Raw genomic sequence first — 23,383 nt, 5'->3', positions numbered from 1 at the left:
TTAAAGGTCCATACCTGTTCTATTCCTGCTGCAGTTTCATTAAAGGGACTGAAGCTCCCAAAAGAATTGAAGGCTTACTGTATGTTCTTAATTATCTGTCAGCATAAGACATTCTTCAGTTTATCTGCAGAGTGTGCTCTTTGATTTAAAATAATAATAATATCCCTCATATATTCAATCGATTTCTCAGGTAACTACAGTAACAATACTCACCAGCAGCTTTCTTCCATGTCACTTGAGGCTTTGGAAAACCATCAGCTTTGCATTCAACTTTTGCATCACTTCCTTGAGCAAATGCTTTGTCTGTTGGTTCCAAAATCCATCTTGGTGGCACTATCAGAACACAACCAATTATATATTACTTTATGCCAATAGTGGACACTGTCAAGAAGTATTACACAAGCTGTTATGTTGCTTTAACACAGAACTGTTAATAATAGCTGAACATGGAAGTGACAAACAGGAAAAATCAAAATAATGCACTGGTAAATGGAAATGGTTGACTGATCACCCACATAAAAATACAAAATACATTCTTGATTCAATTTGTATATAGATACAGTAATAAGTATAATTCTACACAGAGTAGTGTGTTTGCACATGTGTGTGAGAGTGGGGGGGGGGGGTTTAAGGAGAAGTCGATAGAAGGGGGTCTGTATTTTGCTTTATCTATTCTGTATGATGAGCTGCAGACTTTCTTCACATGTTTACATCCTATTCTGCATTTTTTATCTGAACATTCAATGCTTACAGTGCAATTTTTTGTTTAATTTCTACCAGGATATTTATTTAATTAATCTTGGGTTCAACTTTTTTTCGTCTCACTCACATTACTTTGTGCCAATACTTAGCTGTTGCATAGTTACATTCCCTTTCTATTTTATATTTATTTACATTTATTGCTGTTGAACATTCCAGTTCTATTTAGAGCTTTTTTGTTGGTCACATACAATAGTGAGAACTTTCATTGCAATTTTTTGATATTTCTTGTTTGTCACTCAGTTTGTTATCAAATTAAAAGTATCAAATTTTTTCTGCAACAGAGACACGTTTTGCAACTACAGCAAGTGTAATACTAATATACTGTTCACTACTGTAATCTCTCTTTTTTTCAATATTTTATTTGTTTATTTTTCAATTTTGGTATAAATACTGTCTCAAGCAGCATTTAATGAAAAATTTTATAGAAAAAGTGAATATTACTTGAAATTAAAGTTTGAAAATATAATTCTTTGATAACTTTTTGCAGATTTTAAAATACTTCTCAACTCTTGAAAAAAAAAAAAAAAAAAAAAAGCTTGAGACTTCTTTTAAACATTTGCATTTTACAAAAGAACAACTACTATATATGTAAAATTATGAAAGATGCCAGCAGATTCTCATTTGTTTTGAAGGGCCCATATCACAAAATTTTGAAATAACTTCACAGAAAATTTGATTTATTGTTATAGATATAAACTATAGCAGTTTACAACTAGGAAAAAAATCATTTCTGATTGAATTATATTAATGTGAGAGAACAAAAAGTGGTGAATTTATTACGTAAGTTATGAAACTTTGTTGGGTACCACAGATGTCGCAAGCCTTTGACTGCCAACAAAATTCAGTCAACATAAATGCTTACAGCAATTACCAGTTTACTGTGATAGTAAATTATAATTGTTTCTTCATGAGTAAATTTCAGCTATAATGAAAATCTGCTGTCATTGAAAATCAAATTCACACATAAAATAAAAGCTAAAAATGTTTTCATGGTCAATAACAAAGTGCCAGGAATTTATGTTTGCCAATGAATGATTTGCTACATCTTCATATCCTACAACCATTTTACTTTTGTTGGACATTTGTATTATCACTGCACATTGGGATGAGGTATTCATCCCACATTTATCATTTTTAATTTTAATTACATCAAAGAAAATAACCAATTTTTGAAAATATAATATAACTGGATACATAAAAAAATCTACTCATCACGCAGCAGCAGAACACATAATATACAGGTTAAGGATATTTGCAAGCTTTTGGAGCCAGTGGCTCCTTCTTTTGAAAGAAGCATTGAAAGAGAAGGAAGAGGGTTTAAGAAAAAGGATTGGTGAGGTTTAGGAAATGGGAAGACATTGGAAAAGTGACGTGGAACCCTGGGTCAAGGAAGGCTTAATGGACAGGATGAGTAGGAAAGATTGATTGTTGGGGACTGCACCAGATAAGATATCTCCCCTGACCCAGTGTTCTGGGTGACTTTTCGAAACTCCCCATCTGCTAAACCTTGCCAGTCCCTTTTCTTCACCCCTCTTCTTTCCCCTTCAACCCTTCTGCTAGAAGAAGAAGCCACTGGCTCCGAAAGCTTGCGAATTTCCTTAACTTTCATATGTGTCAGTACATTTCTCATCTATCCAGTTAATTTCATTTGAAACAATGAAGTTAGTTTTTACAAGTCTCAAAACTATTATCTATGTGAAAAAGTCTGCTGACATCTGTCCAATACAATTCCCATTTGGGGTTTTCATACAACAATATTATCAAACATATATAATTTAATACAGTAACAAAATTAAAAATCCTGAAGTAATTTGAAGGGTCTGATGTATTTGAAAGTACAACAAAATGGCTTAAGTAATTCAAGTAGCTCCAATGTACCTTATGACCAAAAACATTTTTAGCTTCACAAGTAAATTACAATCATCTACAAACATGCAAATGCAACTGCATGCAGGAATTTATGGTAGTAAACAAACAAAAGCTAAAGCACAACTGCAAAATAATAAGTTTAATAGAGAAACATGCATTAGTAACTCCACAAACTCTTAAATACAATGTTAGTAACCAGTGTGTTTTCCTTTTGTTATGTTAGATCAAACATATATTTGAAAGCCTTGTTCAAAGAAAATTAATATTTTTTTTCAGACAGTTAAAACAACAAGGGCCTCCTGTATTATGTCTTGATTTTTATAGAGCCTTCATTTTAATAGGGATAACAACATGAGAGGGAATATTTCTTTTCCAAAATTAGGGGAAATTAACAGAAGGTAGGATATTCCCTTTCCATGCAACAATTTTATTCAGGAACCACATACTCCTCATAGTGAGTTAGTTTGGCTCCTTGATTCAAAATATATTAAGTTAACAGAGAGATACTTAAGGTCCAAAGATGTAAAATTCATATAACAAAATGCTACATCACTTTTGAATAACACTACTACGTTTTCAGATATTATCTACCTTTCTCCTACTGCAGGGAGTAGTGTGGATTTAAGAGTATGTGGCACAATTTAAACAAAAGATAATTTTAGACAGAGAGGAGAAATAGTCAATGAGGTGTGTGGAATAGGAATGCCTTGTCCTCCCGCTAACCGCAAGAACTGCTCAAGGACTTAACTTGTCCTACAAAATAAAAAAAGAGAAATAGGAAGGAATAAAGGAGTGGATAAGGACAAAACCCTGAATCAATCTTCAGGAAAGCTGGCAATGTGGCCTATGTCAACACCAGTTCCAAGAAATGAAGAAATATCCTGAGCAGCAAACTAGCTATCCTTAACTTTTCTGACCAATATGCTAATGAAGAATATGCACCAGAGTTCCAAAAACTGCATTATCTTTCAGTTGTGGACCTGCTGTTCGTATTCTGCATGTGCTACATTTTTAATTGCAATAAGAGTAAATGATAGTTGTTTCACAGTTCCAAATAATCTCTCATATTATTTGGGAATGTCTTCCACATAACAAAATAATTTAACTTTCATGTCAATGTTATTAGACTGAAATATAATTCTGCTAACAATATTTTGCTCAGAATTTCTCAATGCTATATTTTGCAACTAACTTTTTCTCGAGGAAATCTGCATAGTGCCCATGTACATATTAAAAGGTAAACACATTAAAGTTCATAAACTGTTTCTCGCAAATATTATTTACCCTTGACAATTAGCTGAGCCTTTTGTTTTGTCTGACCACCAGCATTTGTGGCAGTACACGTATAATTTCCTGCATGTCTGAATGTGACACTTTGAATAATAAGCAGACTTGTCTGTCGACCGACATTTACTGTGGTTGTTCCCATTGTAGGAGTTACTGCTTCATTGTCCAAGAACCATTGAAAATTCATTGGGAGATCACCCTTTGATGCAATGCATGATAACTGTACATATTCGCCTTCACTGCTGTATTCAGATGATAATGTTATGGGGAGTAGAACCGGTATCTCTACAGACAAAAATAAAACAAAAATCTGAAAGAATGAGATCCTTAATTTTTAATTTCATTGAAGAAAATGAAAACAAGATGCCATATTTCTGTATTCACTGTACAATACTGCCAGAAACAACTCAAAGGTACAAAAGGTCAAAATAAAAGACAAAACATGATCCACAACAGGTATTATTTCCTTCAAATGTCACTCCTGTTGAAAACACACCCTATAAGTCTTTTAATGTTCTCTTCACATTTGCAATAAAAGAAATGAAGATATGTTGCAAAGAGTAAGAAAAACAAAGAAACTGTTCTCCACAGAGGCATTTTAAAAAAGATGAGACTCTTATTTAAATAGTACACATCCATCAGAAGTGTTTTAATACAGCTGCAGTTCTGTGAAAATGTGTATTACAACTTACTTCACTCATCTCTAAGTTTTCCCATATGATAACATCTATAAAACACCATGAAAGAAGGAATGAATGAATAATGGCAGATGACAATTAATTTCATTGCTATATTCTCCACTACACACATAAATTTTCAAAACAAATGACAGAAAATGCTGCAGCACTCAATTTCTACTTTTACTTGTTTCATATAGCACTACTATTTGTTTTCCCTTTGTAACAGGACGAGGGAGGGGAAGGGCGTAGGTTCTTCGCAAAGCAACTAATCTGATGAGAACTCAACACCTAATCAACCCACATTCCTGAAATTATTATTGTAAGTATGATTAGAAGAGTGTTCACAAAAGATGTGGCATGAGATGACTTCCCAGTGAATTATAATTAATGTCTTTATAGATGGATTTTAATGTGGGAACTGTAAATTACCTCATGTGAGGTAAGATGTTATTTTTTTCTGCTGTAGGGAAATCAATTAGCCTGGTAGCAGCATCGAAAAACTATTTTTTGCACTCTTCTATGAGAACTAGCTCACTAATTATGTCTTCTGCAAACCAGATGTACTACAGATTTACAAGAGGAAAGACAATGGTAGTCACTTCCAAAATGTTCAACTTTTTACTAACGCAGTAAAGCATGTAGAGTAAGTTACAAGATATCACTTGTGTGGAGTGAGTAAGGAGGACATGTACATGCTTCTATCAGCTTAATAATTACGGAATGTGAAGCATCTCATACCATTAATATCGAGACTTGTCGTATAATTGACAGTTCCAGCTGTATTACGAACAGTACATGTGTAATTTCCACGGTGTCCAGAACTTGCTGGATCTATAAGTAAAGAACTAGCCCTTCTCCCAATCTTAGTGGTGCTGATCCCCATCTGTGAGGATAAGTGTGTTCCTTTGAAGCTCCAGCTGATGTCAAGAGGACTGTCACCCTCAGATACAAGGCATGTAACTTGTGCAGCTTGTCCAGCAAAAATTGGGGCATCAAAATGGAAGGGGACAATCCGAGGCATAACTGGAAACCATATCAAAACAAAGAGGGAGCTAAAAAAAATTCAAATTACTTATTCCAAACTGCTTGCACAGAAGTGTAAAATAACTGAGAAAACTCAAAATCAAAATTTCACAGTAAACTGCTGCATAAATTAAACACATACAAAGCATGTAAAATGTACCAACTGGATTGCCTCACTAAACCTCCACTAACCATAGGATATGATAGAAACACTGGAAATGAACCTTTCACAGAGTTGCGCAAACAATACTGTGTACACAATTCTTTACATTCTGTTCGTATCGATGGAACTGATAATCCTGGGTACAGCTGCTGCCATATCTTCTCTAACAGAGACTGAAAAGACGGCACATTTTTATTTATGCAGTATATAGCAGCAAATAATTGAATTAATGAACCCAAATAAGCCACACATTAAATGGTAAAACAACAATATACTACATACTTCAATCTTGTGGATACATGGAAAAGCTGAGATTATTTCCAACATCAGATATTTCTTGTGGACTATATACACGTCAAGAATAAAATTCTCTTTCTCTTTCACTCTCCTTTAAACATAGTGAGTGGTAAAAGGAATGGAAGGAAGGTGAAAATAGCCCTGCACACAAAATTCTTGTTCAGTGTTATGTTAAGTCATCTTCACACATGCCTCTACCTAAACATTTATATGACACATACTGCCCTATTTCAGCATACCATGAATATCGAGACTAGCTGTGTAGTTCACGGTTCCTGCTGGGTTTCTGACTGTGCAAGTGTAATTTCCCCGGTGACCGGAACTTGCAGGGTCTATCAGTAACATGCTGGCTTTTCTCCCAGCTTTCATGGTTGAAATACCCATTTGTGAAGACAAGTGGGTCCCTTGGAAACTCCACATTATGTCAAGGGGAAAATCTCCCTCTGAGACAAGACAAGTTACTTGTGCTGCCTGTCCAGCAAAAATGGGCGAGTCGAAATGAAAGGGTACAATCCGAGGTACAACTGCAAATTACACATGAAAAAAAACATAAATATTTGTCTTTATGACATATGAATGAATGATGTATTAATCCACTAAAGAAAAAATAAATTGTTGTTATGAAGATACGTGGGAAGTAAAGAAATGGAAGCACAAGAGACTTCTAGGCAATAAACTATCAAAGTTATACTTCTACTTTAGAAACGAAGAATCTAATTTCAGACATATGAAGAAAACTGAAAATGCGCAGTCATCATTAATTTTATATATAATATGTTGTGTATAATGAATTCATGATATCATTTTTGTATGTTTCTTTTCATTTCTTGGCTCATTTTCATTTTAAATATTTGCCCAATACACAAACTATTTTACATTTCAGCACCACATCACAGATGGGTTCCAATTCTCTATCAACAGCTACTGTGGTGCACTCCTCTACACAGGCAAAATGCCTTCGAAAAAAATTATGGATTGAAATTGAGCAATGCCATATCCTTACCAAAGCAAAAGGTAAAAATTAGGAACTGAATGAATGCAGACTGAATTAAGCTTTCTCCTGGTGCTGCAAATACAATCATATCAGAAAGAAAAAGTGGAGAGAAAAAAAAATTGATACAGAACATGAATTGAATGGCATATATGCAAAAGAAACTTAATTACCCCTGAATACACACTCCCCTGCATGGTGAACAAACCATTGACAACCAGCTGAGCAGTATAATTGTCAGATCCAGCGAAGTTGTGCCCTTTGCAAGTGTAAAAACCAGCATGGTATGCTGATATTGGTTCTATTGTTAGAACACTGGCACGGTGCCCAACATTGACCACAGAGAGGTCAAAACTTGGAGAGAGAGTTTTCCCATTGAACTGCCAAGAAATATTGAGAGGAAGATCTCCATCCACTGAGCATTGTACAGTGGCATGCTGACCACTATTGGCATGAGCAGGGCCATCTCCAAAAGTGAATGGAGCAACTTTTGGATGAACTGTAGTAACAAATAAAGATTATAGTCATACAGGATCCATACTTTCAAATATGAGAGATGCAACCACTGAACATGAGAAGTAATTATCAGAGAGAGTAAAAGAATAATTTGTTTTAAATAGTGAATCTCAGCTATAATTGTACAGCAATTTGGTAAACACAGTACTGTGACAAAACACACATTTTTTCCTATTTTCTTACAATATCTGCTTCACAAAAAATGCATAATGGCAAATGCTGACATCATAACTATAAAACAGACCCTACATCATCAAATAATGTGACACATCTGTTTTAACTAAATACACGATTCATATACTGATTCCGAAGCTGATACACTCAGGTTTATATTTAAATATTTCAAGATACCACAGAGAGTCTTTAACAGGTATTTTTGCAAAGAAATTTGCAGCAATTTCAAAGTTCAGCACCCATACTCATGTATATTTTGTACAAATGAGAATTTATCAAGTTTACAGTTCATCATTAAGTTTCCCCTTCAATATTACTCAAGTTTTTCTTTATTGGACTTGACTGACTTTTTCAGAATAGCCAAGTTTTTGGAGGTTTTACTTTAACAATAAAGCAATTTCAGGCATGTATTTGCACTATAAAACACTGAAGACAAAACAATGTTTGACATTAATGATCAATATTGTGTGCTCAAAGTTGTCAGGCTACATACTGCCCCATAAATCCACCTAGTAATAGACAATTTGTTCCAGAAAGACCAAGAAGAAAATCTATTACTGTAAGTAAGTGATGTTACACGATAAGGTTTGCTTCAAGGTGAGATTATACCTCAAATTGTGTTCTAGTAAACAAACAATAAACCTCAGGATTCATTAAATATTAAGATATCCAACATTCTTGATATAGTATAATTGTTAAGTTTCTCTGGTACACTGTCTTTGAAATACAGACTGCAGTTTTAGTGCCTTCTGGACTGGAATATAAATAATAGCACACAAGCATCTTATGTTTATGAATAATGTCCTTCCTTCAACCTAGTGGTAGATGTCAAGCCTAAGTTATTTTATAAACTTAATTCATTGACTTCTATTCATGAACAAAAAGGTAGAAATGAAATGTAAAATAGGGGGGGGGGGGGGGGGGCGAATTATTGGAGAGATCTATACACTGAAGATTCAGGCACAACCAAGAATTTTTGCATCCAGTACTAGCTCCTTGGCGGACTTAAGAGAAAAAATGAAGAACACTTAAGATACACTAGATAAATCTCTGTGAAAATTACCTACAGCCTGGGTACTGAAGAAAAATGGAACAGAACAAAGTGAGAATGGTTATCTAGTTAAAAAGCTTATAGTGAAGAATATAGTTAATTTACATCACCTCTAAAAGTGAACCTCAGAGGAAACATAAACATATGAGCATAGTATGAAAAATAATTAGATAGTTGCATTCGGGAAAGACAATTTTGATTTACTTTTTTAAAACAGAGTTGAATCGTTCAACAACTTGAACTCTCTCACATATAGACTGAGAACAAAACAAATTTTAAGTGAGTTTCTTAAAGATTGTTGGTCAACACATCTGATAAAAATGTTCTACACCACATTCCCCTGACTGGCCACTACAACACAACAGCACATCTCCTAAAGATGCTCACAGTGTCATCAATTACTTAGCTGCATAGAACAATGACTGTATGTCACACTATCAATGCAGTGAGACATTCCACTGTTAAGATTTTTTATTTTATTCAAATCATAACTATATGCCAAATAATTTGAATCATCACAGAGTGACTAACAAAACATCTGCATCTACGGTATACCTATGCTCTGGAAGGCACCTTAGAGAGTGCAACAGAGGATCATTCTGGTACCACTATCTTTTCCCCCCTCCCCTGTTCCATGCATGAATGGCAAACTGTCAGTATATCTCCATATTAGCTGTAGTTTCTCTGATTTCCTCACTGTAGTCATTTAACTAGACAAGCATAAGAGAGGAAATAATATGGTGCCCAACACTTCCCATCTCTCTCAGAATTTTAAAAGTAAACCTCTCTATGGCCCGCAGTGGATCTCTTCTACAGTCTGCCACTGGAGTTTGTTGAGCATCTCTGTGAAGCTTTCACACCAACAATATGATGTTGTAATGGAATAGGCTTATCTTAATTGGATATTCACTATCTCTGCCACTATTCCAACCTGGTGAGAGTCCCATATTGACGAGTAATATTCAAGAATTGCTTGAACAGATATTTTGGAGGCTACTTCTTCTGTGGCTTAATTACACTCTCTTCTGGTTCATCCAGTGAATCTCAGCCTGGCATTTGCTTTTCCTGTAATTTTTTTATGTGGTCATTCCACTTTATGTCATTCCACAGGGTTAATCCTAAGCATTTTATGGCCATTACTGTTTCAATTATTTGTCATCTATAATGCAATCAAACAGTATTCAATTTCTTCACATATTTATATGTAGTACATTACATTATGTACATTCATAGACTACTGCCACTCCCAGCACCAATTATTGATCTCTGTACTTCTCCTGCAATTCGCTATAGTCTTCCAGCATTGCTAATTTGTTACTAACCAACGCATCACCTGTGAGCAGCCTCGTGGAGCTTTTGTCGCTATCAAATACATCATTTGTAAATACTGTAAACAGTAATGGCCCTATCACACTTCCGTGGGATACTCCTGAAATTACCTTTACATCGACTGATTTTGTTCTGTTAAGACTGAGATGTTGAGTACTATCTTCAAAGAAGAGCTGAAACCAGCCACAAATCTGCTTTGATATTCAGTAATCTTGCATTTTGTTCACTAAACAGATCTGTATCAAATGCCTTCCTGACATCTCACAGACAATGAGCAAGCTGAGTTCATAAGACTGCATAAAGATAGTTGTCTATTATGTTGGAAACACTGTTCCAATATCTCTGCTACAACTGACATACACTTTGAGTCAAGTGCATATAGCTTGAAAAAGAATATTTCAAAAAAGATCACTTTCTCTCACATGCCTCCTTCATACTGCACAATCCACTGTATGATGCCTGGCGCAGGTATCATGTTCCACTTACATACCCTACTCTGTCAAAATGATGCCTACTATCACCACCTTCACATCATTTGCCATCTGGTGTCAACTGGTGGATGAAGAATTCCTATAGCCTTTTCCATGCGCAGCTGTTTTCACCTATACTCATCCATGTCATTCTCTTGTCTTGGGATACAGTAAAGATCTTTCTTCATCAATTTACAAGCCCTGCAACTGACTACGTGCCATATCCATCTTCTTTCTATTGCCACTGCAGTTGTAATTGCATTATCTACAGAAGTTTGTTTCCTGAGCCTTTCATTTGTTTCCTCATACAGTCATTCTCAACAATCATATCTCCATTGCTTGATGAGCAATTCTCAGTTTTTGAATGGTTTTTGCAGTATAACCTACTTAGTATACCAGAAACAACCCAGGTTATTTTCACTCTTCTGTTTATTTTGTTAGCTGTCCAACCAATGATTCTCTTCAACTGCCTTAAACATACAAGCTCCAACTATTTTTATGAGTCCACTGTAAATCTGTGGTATTATCTGGTAATGGAAAGCCCTTGTTACAATATAAATAGTGGAAGGAGTAAAAACACTAACCCACAGACTAGTAGAAGGCACATAAACAAGAGTGAGGACGTCTTTAGCTTTTGGACAAATCCTTCTTCAGAGCTACTGAGTACACACACCCACACCCACACACACAGACAGACACACTTTTTTTTTAAAGCTGTGGTAGAAGCAAACAGCACAATCTCACCAACAAAAATGAAGCCAGTTCACATATTCCTTCTTAATTTGCGGATCTGAAACATTTCCCTAGAATGTCTGGGAATAGGTTTGCTGTCAAAGATCAAGTCTAATGAAAGCTTTATCACTGATGTATATACATTTTTTGGTGTACTGACACAGTTTAAATAAATGACTTTTTTCCTAAGGCTTTTAGCATCACTTGTAAGCTTTCCGTTCCACAGTACCCACTTCCCAAACTATACTGTTACTTGTTACTTTACCCGAATAAATTCAAATCATTTTTCTTGTGTGTTTGATGATAATTTTAGTGAATACCTTGTACAATGCAAAGAGAAGGCTGACAGGTCTATATTTTTTTGTCTTGTTTGCCTTCTTTCTGGTTTTGGTTTAGTTTTCCTAATACTCTTCTTGTTTCCAATTGTTTCTCACACCAAATTTCCATTGTATGCTCTCACAAGCTTGTGAAGCATATCCAACCAGCTGATTTTATCATGTTCCATATTATCTCTCTATTTATTCTGTTTTACCTAGCTTTATCAGTTGTCTTGTTATATTTTATTTTGTTTCTTCATACCTGCCATTATTTTTTCTGTTATCCTTTTCAAACCATTGTTGCTTTTCTTTATGTACTCAAATTCCTCATTTTCTAAAGAGTTAAACTTGTTGCTTCATTTAATATAGTATATCCCTTTATTCTGAAATGTCATACCCCACAATTATGATGAGACTGCTTCTTTCTACTTCTGTAACTTTATGGGCAGTTTCTTGATTGTTTAGTAAAATAATGCCCATTTCATTTTTAGTTTCACCTGTTTGCAGATGAGACCATTTTCTATTTGGTTTCTTCTGGTAGAAAGGGTTAAGAACAAACATACTCATGTTAGTGAACCCTACTAATGCACTGCCTCTATTATTTCTCATACTATACAAAATTGAATATTTTTTTATTTATTTAAAACAACTAGTCTTGCTATTCTGTCTGAGGTTCCTGTAATATTCATAATATTGTTTCCAATTTTCTTGTTTACAATAAAGCATACACCTGAACTTCCTATGCGCTCTGTTCCCTTTAGTAAAACATATGACATGGTTTTAATTCTGCTTGATCATTTTAACTACCCCAAAAAGTTCCATCTGATCTTACTTAAGTCCTCTTTCTACTCCACTAGCTCATCTTCTGCAAATTACTGCACCTAAATAAAAAGTAATAGAAGAATTCATGAGTCCAATATCTGTGTCACTGTGTATTTAGTCAAACTCTGAATAGCAAAGCAGATGCACAAGTAACTGGGAGTTGTTCCACAACACATTACACGAAATGGAAGTTATGATGACAATAGCCCCATAGAAATGTTCTGATTTAATACTTGTGAACCACCAAAAGGACAACCTCAATAAATCATAGATCAGTACACATTAGCTGAGAAACAAAAAAGAAAATACAGTCATGAGAGAACACACACAATCAGATGGAAGCAAAATTACAGTAAGTGCTCAGATGAAATATCATTCTACGGACACTAGTAGCACCTGTTGCATGCACACGAATACTGTTCATGTATCAGCCTTACTGCGTATCTCTCCAAAGCAAAGAACCTCTTTTGAAAGAATACTGTTAGTTGCAAACAGGTTGTTACTTCTACTAATCGGACAGTGTGCACTTTTAATAGCATACTGCAAACAACTCCAGCCATCGAGAGCAGCCTCAGGTGCTAGACAATTAACACAAAAAGCGATTCAGAAGAACCATGAAAATGAGCCTAGACACCTCTTGTTTTGATGTTGAGATCCAGAAAGAATGTTTGGACCTTTCATAGATTCACACGAATATGACTAACGTTTATCATTTAGAGGTCAATGCAGATGTATCGTGGCAGTCACTTTTAACCACAACTTGCCTTGTAGGAGCATTTGAAACAGGGAACAAACAAGACTACAGAGGTGTTATGTTTATGTGATGATCTCACAGATGAGGAAAATATTGCATGGCAGAAGATTAATGAATTTTACATTACTGATTGTCATTTAAAGGTAGTGTGAAAATTATTCAAATTGCAGATAATGGACTTCATTGTTCTCTGATTTCTCTTATTTGAACATACACTGCCTGGCAAAAAAAGTGAAACATGCACAAGGGGAGAAGAAAATAAGGTGAAACTTCAGAGATTGGGAAGGTATGTGAAGTTATTGCAATGATTACAAAATTGAGCCAAATTTACAAAGTACCTGGCAGTATGAGCCCTCTTATCACTACGATGCCTGCACTGATTAGGTTGTAAAGGGCATCACAGAGCCACTGTCTCCTCTCCCGAGTCTAGCCGGTCCACGACTGCCGTAACCGGTCCTCTATAGCCTGTATACTGGCACCGGTCCTGAGTCGGTGCCCAAGCTGGTATCAAGTATGTTCTTTAGCGAACAGATCTGGGGATCTTCCTGGTTACTGGAGTAACTCGACGTCACACAGACAGTTCATAGAAATACTTGCCTTTTGTGAACAAACATTGTTCTGTAAAAAGAATGTACCAGTACTGTTGTTCTGTCAGATTTCCCTCAATCACTACAACCCTCAAACCAAACACAATGGCTACCCACCGTGACTAACACCCCATCACCTCTCTAAAACAGTTTTCAGGTCACCACCACACTCTCCGATGATACTCTTCCAGTATAGTGCAGAGTGATTCGTCGCTAAACACGGGGAATTCAGCTGCTGCTAGTCTCCAATCAATCCTGAAGTACGACAATAATGTTGCAGAGTGTCCATTACTTGTTATTGGATGGCAGACACAGAGTTGACGGGTTACGATTGGTTGTGGCTCATTAAAGAAACCCCCTCCCCCCATGTCGTGATGAGACATAATTGACTGAAAGCTTGACAAATATGTCAGTCTGCAAATTCCCTTGCGGCCCAACATCGTTCCACTGATATATCTTAATGCCCCATAAACCTGGATATCGCACAATTCGACCAGCTGGCCAAATGGGGACTCACAATGATTCCTCTTTCAAATTCTAATTCTGTAAGGTGCTGATAACGCTGTCTCACAATAGTATTCGGCATTTCTGTGTCCTTCACAGTGATTACTTAACATCTGATACTGTCCACAACCTTATGTACCCTACTAGGACTGGTAACAACAATAAAATTAACAACACTGATAAACAATGGTGTGTACAAAGTGTATGTGTATTTGTTTTTCTGCAAGTATAATTTGGCAAAATAATAACCCATGATAATAATAATAATAATAATAATAATATTGGACAATCTCCCCTCCTGTTCACCATAGTACTTGATAAAATCATCACCTGGAAGAATAAAATACCTATAATAAGTATGGGAACAAAAGATAAACAAATGAACATTAGATGTCTTGCTTTTGTGGACAATGTGTTAATAATTATCTGGACTCCTGAGGGAGCCAGGCTAGAATATCAAAAATTTCCCAAAACACAGACTGCTATTACTGTAAGGATCTACATCTACATGTATACTCTGCAAATCATATTTTAAGTGTCTGGCAGAGGGTTCAACCAACTACTTTCACAATTTTCTCTATTATTCCAATCTCATATAGTGTGTGGAAAGAACGAACACCTATATCTTTCCGTATGAACACTGATTTCCCTTATTTTAGCAGGGTAACGTTTCTCCCTATGTAGGTTGGCATCAACAAAATAGTTTCACATTCGAAGGACAAATTTGGTGATTGGAATTTCGTGAGAATATTCCTCCGCAGTGAAAAATGCATTTGTTTTAATTATGTCCATCCCAAATCCTGTATCATTTCTGTGACACTCTCTCCCCTATTTTGTGATGATACAAAACATGCTGCCCTTCTTTGAACTTTTTGAATGTACTTCGTCAATCCGATCTGGTAAGGATTCCACACCACACAGCAGTATTCTAAGAGAGGATGGACAAGCGTAGTGTAGCAGTCACCTTAGTAGATCTGTTACATTTTGTAAGTGTCCTGCCAATAAAACATAAGACTTTTGTTAGCCTTCCACATAACATTTTCTATGTGTTCCCTCCAATTTAAGATGTTCGTAATTGTAATTCCTAGGTATTTAGTTGAATTTCCAGCCTTCAGTTTTTACTGATTTATCATGTAAGCGAAGTTTAATGGATTCCCTTAAGCACTCATGTGGATGACGCCACACTTTACATTACTTAGGGTCAATTGACAAGTTTCACACCCTACAGATGTCTTTTCTAAATTGTTTTGCAATTTGTTTTCATCTTATGATGATTTTACTAATTGATAAACAACTGTGTCATCTGCAAACAATCTAAGACAGCTACTCAGATTGTCTCCCAAATCCTTTATATAGATCAGGAACAGCAAAGGACCTATAACACTACCTTGGGGAACACCAGAAATCCTTTCTGTTTTACTTGATGACTTTCCGTCAGTTACTAAAAACTGTGACCTCTCTGACAAATTAAGTTGTAGACAGGCATAATTATTACACGTAAGGTTTTGGCCACAGCCTTCATCAGAAAAAGAACAAGGAACACACACTATTATTCACACAAGCACGAACAACTCACACACACATGACCGTCATGAGGTGGGCTTGCTTGTGTGGATGATTGACATGTGTTTTGCTCTCTTTGTCTGGTGAAGGCCATGGCCAAAAGCTTATGTGTAAGTGTCTTTTAATTGTGCCTGTCTGCAACTTCACTTGTCATCTTTATGGCAGGTAGCAATCTATCTTTTCCTTTATTGTTGAAAAAACACAATACATAGCTCCAAGAGGCCAAACCTGGCAACACTTACAACCAAGTATGGCAACAGCAAGCAAGTTACACAACTGAAGTGTCTACATAAAATTATTGGAAATACTAGCAACAAAAGAATAGCTAACAAAACATGTGCAGAAAAATTGTGTAAAGCATACCTGGAATATTTACAACAAGAAATCGGTGTCCATCAAGGTCAAACATTGTTACACACACACACACACACACACACACACACACACACACACACACACTTTTGTCAGCCATTCTGACAAAAGCAATCTACACTTTGTAGATGTCATCATTAACTGCCAATGACAAAAATATCAAGCAAATTGGAAGACAAATATTGAGAAAAATATCTGGACCCAAAAGTCAAGATATTATCTGCATGCACATAAGCTCGAAAGAACTTTATTCACTGACAGCGTAGTTCACCTAACTTGCACAGAAAAGACACATGAAATTCAATGGTCATATACCATGAATGTATGACTCTAGTTTGACCAAGAAAATCTTCCACATCCATCAAAAGAACCTGACAATGCAACATACACTGACTGGTAGACACCCAACGTGATTCCACAGAAATTGGTATTGATCCACTGGCGGCGACACGGACTATATATGGGCAAAAATCAATACAGATAACTTCATTCCCAAAAACCCAACTAGAAGGAATTTGAAACTTAACAACACGTTAATGCAAAAATGAGGATGGCCCAAAGTGTGAGGAAGCTTTGGCTAGATAAGAAGAACAAGAAAGCCAGTGCTAAGTAATGGTCCCACGTGCTCCTTAGAGGGCAAAATGAAGTATGCAGGACAGGTGCAGCAGTGAAATAGGCGATTTGGCAATCACGGAAATAGCATGTTACGTTAGGAATCAGAAAATGGAAGTGATGCCAAATCTTTGCCATAGACATTGATATCAATGTTCAGTGTGAACAACACATTGTTGCCATACATGTTGTTGTTGTTGTGGTCTTCAGTCTTGAGACTGGCTTGATGCAGCTCTCCATGCTACTCTATCCTGTGCAAGCTTCTTCATCCCCCAGTACCTACCGCAACCTACATCCTTCTGAATCTGCTTAGTGTATTCTTCTGTTGGTCTCCCGCTACAGTTTTTACCCTCCAAGCTGCCCTCCAATACTAAATTGGTGATCCCTTGATGCCTCAGAACATGTCCTACCAACCGATCCCTTCTTCTAGTCAAGTTGTGCCACAAACTTCTCTTCTCCCCAATCCTATTCAATACCTCCTCATTAGTTATGTGATCTACCCATCTAATCTTCAGCATTCTTCTGTAGCACCACATTTCGAAAGCTTCTATTCTCTTCTTATCTAAACTGTTTATCGTCCATGTTTCACTTCCATACATGGCTACACTCCATACAAAAACTTTCAGAACACTTCCTGACACTTAAATCTATACTCGATGTTAACAAATTTCTCTTCCTCAGAAACGCTTTCCTAGCCATTGCCAGTTTACATTTTATATCCTCTCTACTTCGACCATCATCGGTTATTTTACTCCCTAAATAGCAAAACTCCTTTACTACTTTAAGTGTCTCATTTCCTAATCTAATTCCCTCAGCATCACCCGACTTAATTTGACTACATTCCATTAGCCTCGTTTTGCTTTTGTTGATGTTCATCTTATATCCTCCTTTCAGGATACTGTCCAGGTCCTTTTGCTGTCTCTGACAGGATTACAATGTCATCGGTAAACCTCAAAGTTTTTATTTCTTCTCCATGTATTTTAATGCCAAATCCAAATTTTTCTTTTGTTTCCTTTACTGCTTGCTCAATATACAGATTGAATAACATCGGACGCAGGCTACAACCCTTTCTCACTCCCTTCCCAACCACCGCTTCCCTTTCATGCCCTTTGACTCTTATAACTGTCATCTGGTTTCTGTACAAATTGTAATTAGCTTTTCACTCCCTGGATTTGACTCATGCCACCTCTAGAATTTGAAAGAGAGTGTTCCAATCAACATTGTCAAAAACTTTCTCTAAGTTTTTGTAGAACACGTGTATGGCAACTCCGTAGAAATGTTGGAACACATGAGGCAATACTGCTAGAAATGTAGGTTTGCCTTTCCTTAATCTAGCTTCTAAGATAAGTTGTAGGGTCAGTATTGCCTCATGTGTTCCAACATTTCTACGGAGTTGCCATACACGTGTTCTACAAAAACTGTGACAGCTACATGGACACACAGTGCATATTTCATGCTCACGACAATCTCTCACGTCATGCCCCAGTCCCATCAGCACGTTGGTATCAAACTGTGGGTGCAGAGCATGGAGCAAACAGGTGATATGGTGTGAAGGAGGACCAGAACTGCAAAACAAGTATGCACACCAAGGAATGTTGTAAGAGTGGAAGCAGCCATCAGCCAAAGTCCCAGGAAATCTGCACGCACGCATGCGCTGCAACTTGACTAATCAGATTGCAGTGTAAAGTGAATATTGCACAAGGAAGATCAATACCAACCATATCAAATTCAGATAGTGCAAAAACTGACTGTAAACAACTTCCCAATTAGACTATATCTGATAGTGAGTGATGAAACCAATTCTTATGAGGGCCACTTGCCACACCACATGGCATTCCATTAATGCGCTACAGAACATCTTTCTTGGTTATCTCATCTCCAAGAACTGGGACATTTCTTGGCCGAAATATCAGATCTTCTGTTGTGACCCCACCACACACCAACCTGGAACTAAAGGATCAAATCTGTGAGGAGGCTAATCAAATTCCAGAACCAGTCCTGCAAAATGTGATGGCAAACTTCAGCGAAAAGACTTGAAATGAGTGTGAGGGAAATGGTGGCCAACAATGTTATGTCACTTTCAAGTGACAGGAATTTTAAATTTCAAGCATTGTAAATTCATATTGTATTTCTTTTACATCGCTGTCAATAAATTTGTACTACTAGTGAAGTTCTGGAAATTGTCCACTTCACTGCTGCACCTGTTATATTACAAAAATAGTAATAATAATAATAATAATAATGCAACAGAAAATTTAAAGAAACTGAATATATAAAAAAAGATTTAACACAAGAATGGACAAATAGCAAACAATAACAAGGGTATTTACAGATGAGGAATGACAAAAGATTTCAGGATGAATGATACTCAGCAATTCAGAAAGAAAACCTACAGAAGAAAATAACTAGAAACTGAAGTGGTCCAATGATGCCATAAAGAAGATAACTAGAAAATGATTGACTGAAGTGGTCCAATGATGCCGTAAAGGCAGAAGAAGGAGAATGCATCAGTAATTGTACATATTTAATCACATGATCTCAGCAAAAGAAACCCATTCTTTCCAACTCAAACTCCTGAAAGGCCAACACATTGAGCTCTTGAGATGGCCTGAACTACCACTCATAATCTGCAATGTTCACAGACACATTCTGCAACAGAATGTACTATACCGGACAGATGTCCACATCTCTTCAGAAACAAAACATACTCAACACAATACATGGAAATAAGTGTGAATAGCAGTCATGACAGTATTTATAAAAAAAATTGTAAGTTTTGATTTCAAAATGTTTACTACTGATTATACCTGTTGCAGAAGTAATATAAAAGATCTGTGGAATATAAAAAGATCATTTAATGAAAACAATGCAAGTAGGTATTTCTAGATGGTGCAGTGTTATGAGGAGCAGCAATATAAATTTCTGAATTCAAGAAATGTTGGTATATTGCAACAAAGGTTTTCCGCAATATGTCTGTAAAGTTGGTGGTCCTCTCTCTCTTTCTCTCTACATGTGTGTGTGTGTGTGTGTGTGTGTGTGTGTGTGTGTGTGTGTGTGTGTGTGTGAAGCAAACAACAGCCGTCTCACACACTGCTGTTTTCTATATCATTCAATAGTTCTACCAATTTTTTTTTTTTTTTTTTTGAATAGTTAACTTCTTCACAAGTCTACAGGACATGACACGGTTCTTAGTTGTGGCCACCTCTAGATATGATTAATAGCAACCCACTCTCTATCAGCGCATAGTCTGTCTTCCCACTGCACCCTTCCCACACATTTTTGTAAATAATGAAAGAGATATACTAGTATAGCCAAGACTTCCAACAACATTTTCCAAAAGGCTATGGGTTGGTTCTATTTGCATAAAATAATAAAACCTGGGTCTTTTATATGAGTAGATCACAGCTACAAAATGACAGAACTTTGGTATTACAGAAGAAATTTTAATGTTTCACAAAGCATTATGACAATCAGAGTGACCGAAAAAAGTAAAACAAGTTAAAAAGAAGACAGGAAAAAAAGAAAAACACGTTATCTACGACAGGATGTAAACTGTCTGTTTTAAAGAATATCAGCTTAAACGTGGCAGCCAGGACCCTGCTAACAGGACAAATGGTGGTTGCTTCAAGATGCAAAGAGAAGCACTGAAATCAAGAGTGACAATTTACAAGCTGTGTGTATTAATATCTCCAATCAGTCTCGTATAAGTTGACTAGTTGCTGCACAAAATAAGAAAATTTCATGGAATATGCCTCTGTTAAAACAAACACTCAGTTCATCACGTAGTGCAAAGCAGTAGTCTCAAAAGCTGTGGAAAGGAAATTCTTAAAGGGAATCCAGAAATAATGAAATGACTGTTAACCAACATCTTATAGTATCAATATCTGTTGAGAGAAACCTGAATGCTGGATACCTAGTTCACAAAAATTCCTCCATTTAGCAAAATGGATACTTCACTGTTGTTCATGTTACATATCTAATTACTAATTTAACCATGTATTTACTACTGTTGTATTTAAAATGAGTGGCCATGTTGGTAACAGAGTGCAGACTATGTAGACCTCTTAGCAGGTTAGTACCTATCAAACTAAGACTGTGTTCTTACATTCTGTGCCATGGTGTCACCATTTTTTACAGAAAACTCATGTTACTGCTCCCACCTCAAAATTTTACGGCTTCGATCTAGGCAACGCAATGTTTTGAAATCTCATGATCTTGTTGTCTTTTCCCACTGTTACTATCAGCCATGACACAATTTTTATCTTTTTGCTTATGCCTCTAAATTTTAAAACTTACTTCCAGGGAACGCACAGTTTTGAAACCTCAAGATCCAATTTTCTTTTCCCACTATTACCATCAGCTTTGACAGAATTCTCATCTTGTATAGTGAGCTCTAGTCATTCTATCTTCACATATTTTGATATGCTCTGCAGTGGGATTTTCCCATTTCATTGCTTTTATGGGTTTTATGAAATTTCAAAAGTTTTCTTATCTTCAGACTGTTTCCTTTTACGAGAGACAAACTGTCACTGCAACATACCAAAAATTACTCTTATTTGAAAAGATGGGGCACAAACTGAAATAGGATAGGGATGTCCTTTTCAGAGAAACCACCACAGAATTTTGTCCTTTTCAGAGAAACCACCACAGAATTTGCCTAAATATAATCTTAAAAACTAAGCCTGTATTACCAGGCAGGCATCTGGATTTCCCTCCACCCAAATGTGAATCTAACACCTTAATTACAGAACATCATTTGGTTAATTAACCTTAGCAACAAAATAAATGTGCTCAAACAGAGTTTTATTCTTAATCAAAATGTTTACAGGGATGGGAAAAAAACTTAAAATGCAGAAGAGACTGTGCACATAAATGTTAACTAATTGACAGAGCTGATAGCAGACAAATACAGAACTACTAGATTGGATGAAAAGAAACAAACCATTGACATTCAACACAGATGAATAACTAGCTTCACCAGCAGTGTTTCTGCCTCTACATGAATAATTTCCAACATGTGTGTCCTTCACTGTTTCTATTGTCAGCACACTGACACGACGAGTGAGTTTTGCTGTCGATACTCCCATGTCTGGGATCAATGGTTGCCCATTGAAAGTCCATACAATATCTATAGGCAAGTCACCATCTACAAAGGTACACTGAAGAGTGGCTGATTGGCCAGTATGAAAAGGTTTATCCCCAAATGAAAAAGGCATCATTTTTGGAGGAACTGCAAAAACAAAAAAATATTCAGATAAAATATGTTGACTGTATGCTGTCTCTCAGCAACACTCAAGGTATTCAGAAATACAGTGACTACTTACTCTGATTGGTAAATAATGCAAACAGTAAACAAATTAACAATTTTCTTACTGATGATGTTATCTGAGGAGAGATGCACATTTCTTGTAATTATATATTTCCAATGGGTTGGCAATGTATGCTGATTTGAAGAGCGATGTTGAATGCAGATAAAATGAAAGTCGGTAGGAGAGCAAGAAAAATGAACACACACTTAAGAGCACACATCGTCATAGTCTGTGAATCTTATGATAGAAAAACCTTCCGAGATATGGAACAGTAGAAGACATACCTTGTGAATGTAGAAATCAGCTTCTGTCTTTAGGACTTTACTGCCTTGATGATAAATTCACAGTCTTTGTTACAGACCCTAGCAAATTGAGCCATCTCATTACAAAATCATGCACAAGACTTACCGTTAAATTCATTATAAATTTTTATCTGTTTGACATGGGTGGTAAGAGTAATAAGAAGGTTGTTTTGGATGTTGACAAATGACTACTCAGATAACCTACGGGAATGCAGCTGGGTGACATCGTCAACAACCAATGATATTTCAAATGAAGCACACCCTGTCATTGTCAAGGTAAAACTGCAGCGAGTAAGTGCTGTGCTAGTGAAATTAAAACCTTAGTTTTCATAGAAACTGTACACATCAAACTGAGGAATTTTATTCATCTATGTTTCCCATTCCATCTTAAAATGTGAGTATATTTTGTAATGTTTATGACAATAATGCACTTACTAATACTAAGACAACCTCTACAAATCTTTTAAGTCATGAAAATAATCCACGTTTGAAAATATAATATAGATAGATACAGAATCTACTCAGCAAGCAGGGAAAGGTGAAAACACATAGCTAATGTGGAAATGCATGAGCTTTCACAGCTCGTGGCTACGACTTCTGGGGAAAGGTCGAAGGGAAAAAAGAGAGATGAAGGAAAAGGACTCCTGAGATTTTGGAAATGAGATCAGTTACGGAAAAGTCACCAAGAACCACAGCTCAGGGATGGGATGAGAAGCATGGGATGGGGTGAGAAGGAAAGGCTAATTATTGGTACCTGCACCAGATGAGATTTAAAAATCTGGAACTTAAAAGTGGGAGACAAGGTAATAAGCAAGACAGAGATTACTGAAAAAACATTGTGAAAGAATCAGTAAGAGCAGAAAGATTCTTTACATAATGTAGAGAGATAAGGAGGGC

General features: G+C 36.3%; 1 protein-coding gene across 1 annotated transcript in view; it reads right to left on the bottom strand.

Annotated features, from left to right (window-relative positions):
- LOC126416750 (Down syndrome cell adhesion molecule-like protein Dscam2) overlaps positions 1 to 23,383 on the bottom strand; it is an 859,584-nt gene that overhangs the window by 201,688 nt on the left and 634,513 nt on the right. The window contains exon 14 of the mRNA XM_050084589.1: positions 214 to 333. Within this exon, the coding sequence (XP_049940546.1) occupies positions 214 to 333 (120 nt within the window). The remainder of the gene's footprint in view (positions 1 to 213; positions 334 to 23,383) is intronic.

The sequence above is a fragment of the Schistocerca serialis genome, chromosome 8, assembly GCF_023864345.2.
Source record: "Schistocerca serialis cubense isolate TAMUIC-IGC-003099 chromosome 8, iqSchSeri2.2, whole genome shotgun sequence".
Taxonomy (NCBI): Eukaryota; Metazoa; Arthropoda; class Insecta; order Orthoptera; family Acrididae; genus Schistocerca; species Schistocerca serialis.
The sequence above is the reverse complement of the archived record's forward strand: the minus strand, read 5'-3'. Positions and strand labels throughout refer to the sequence as shown.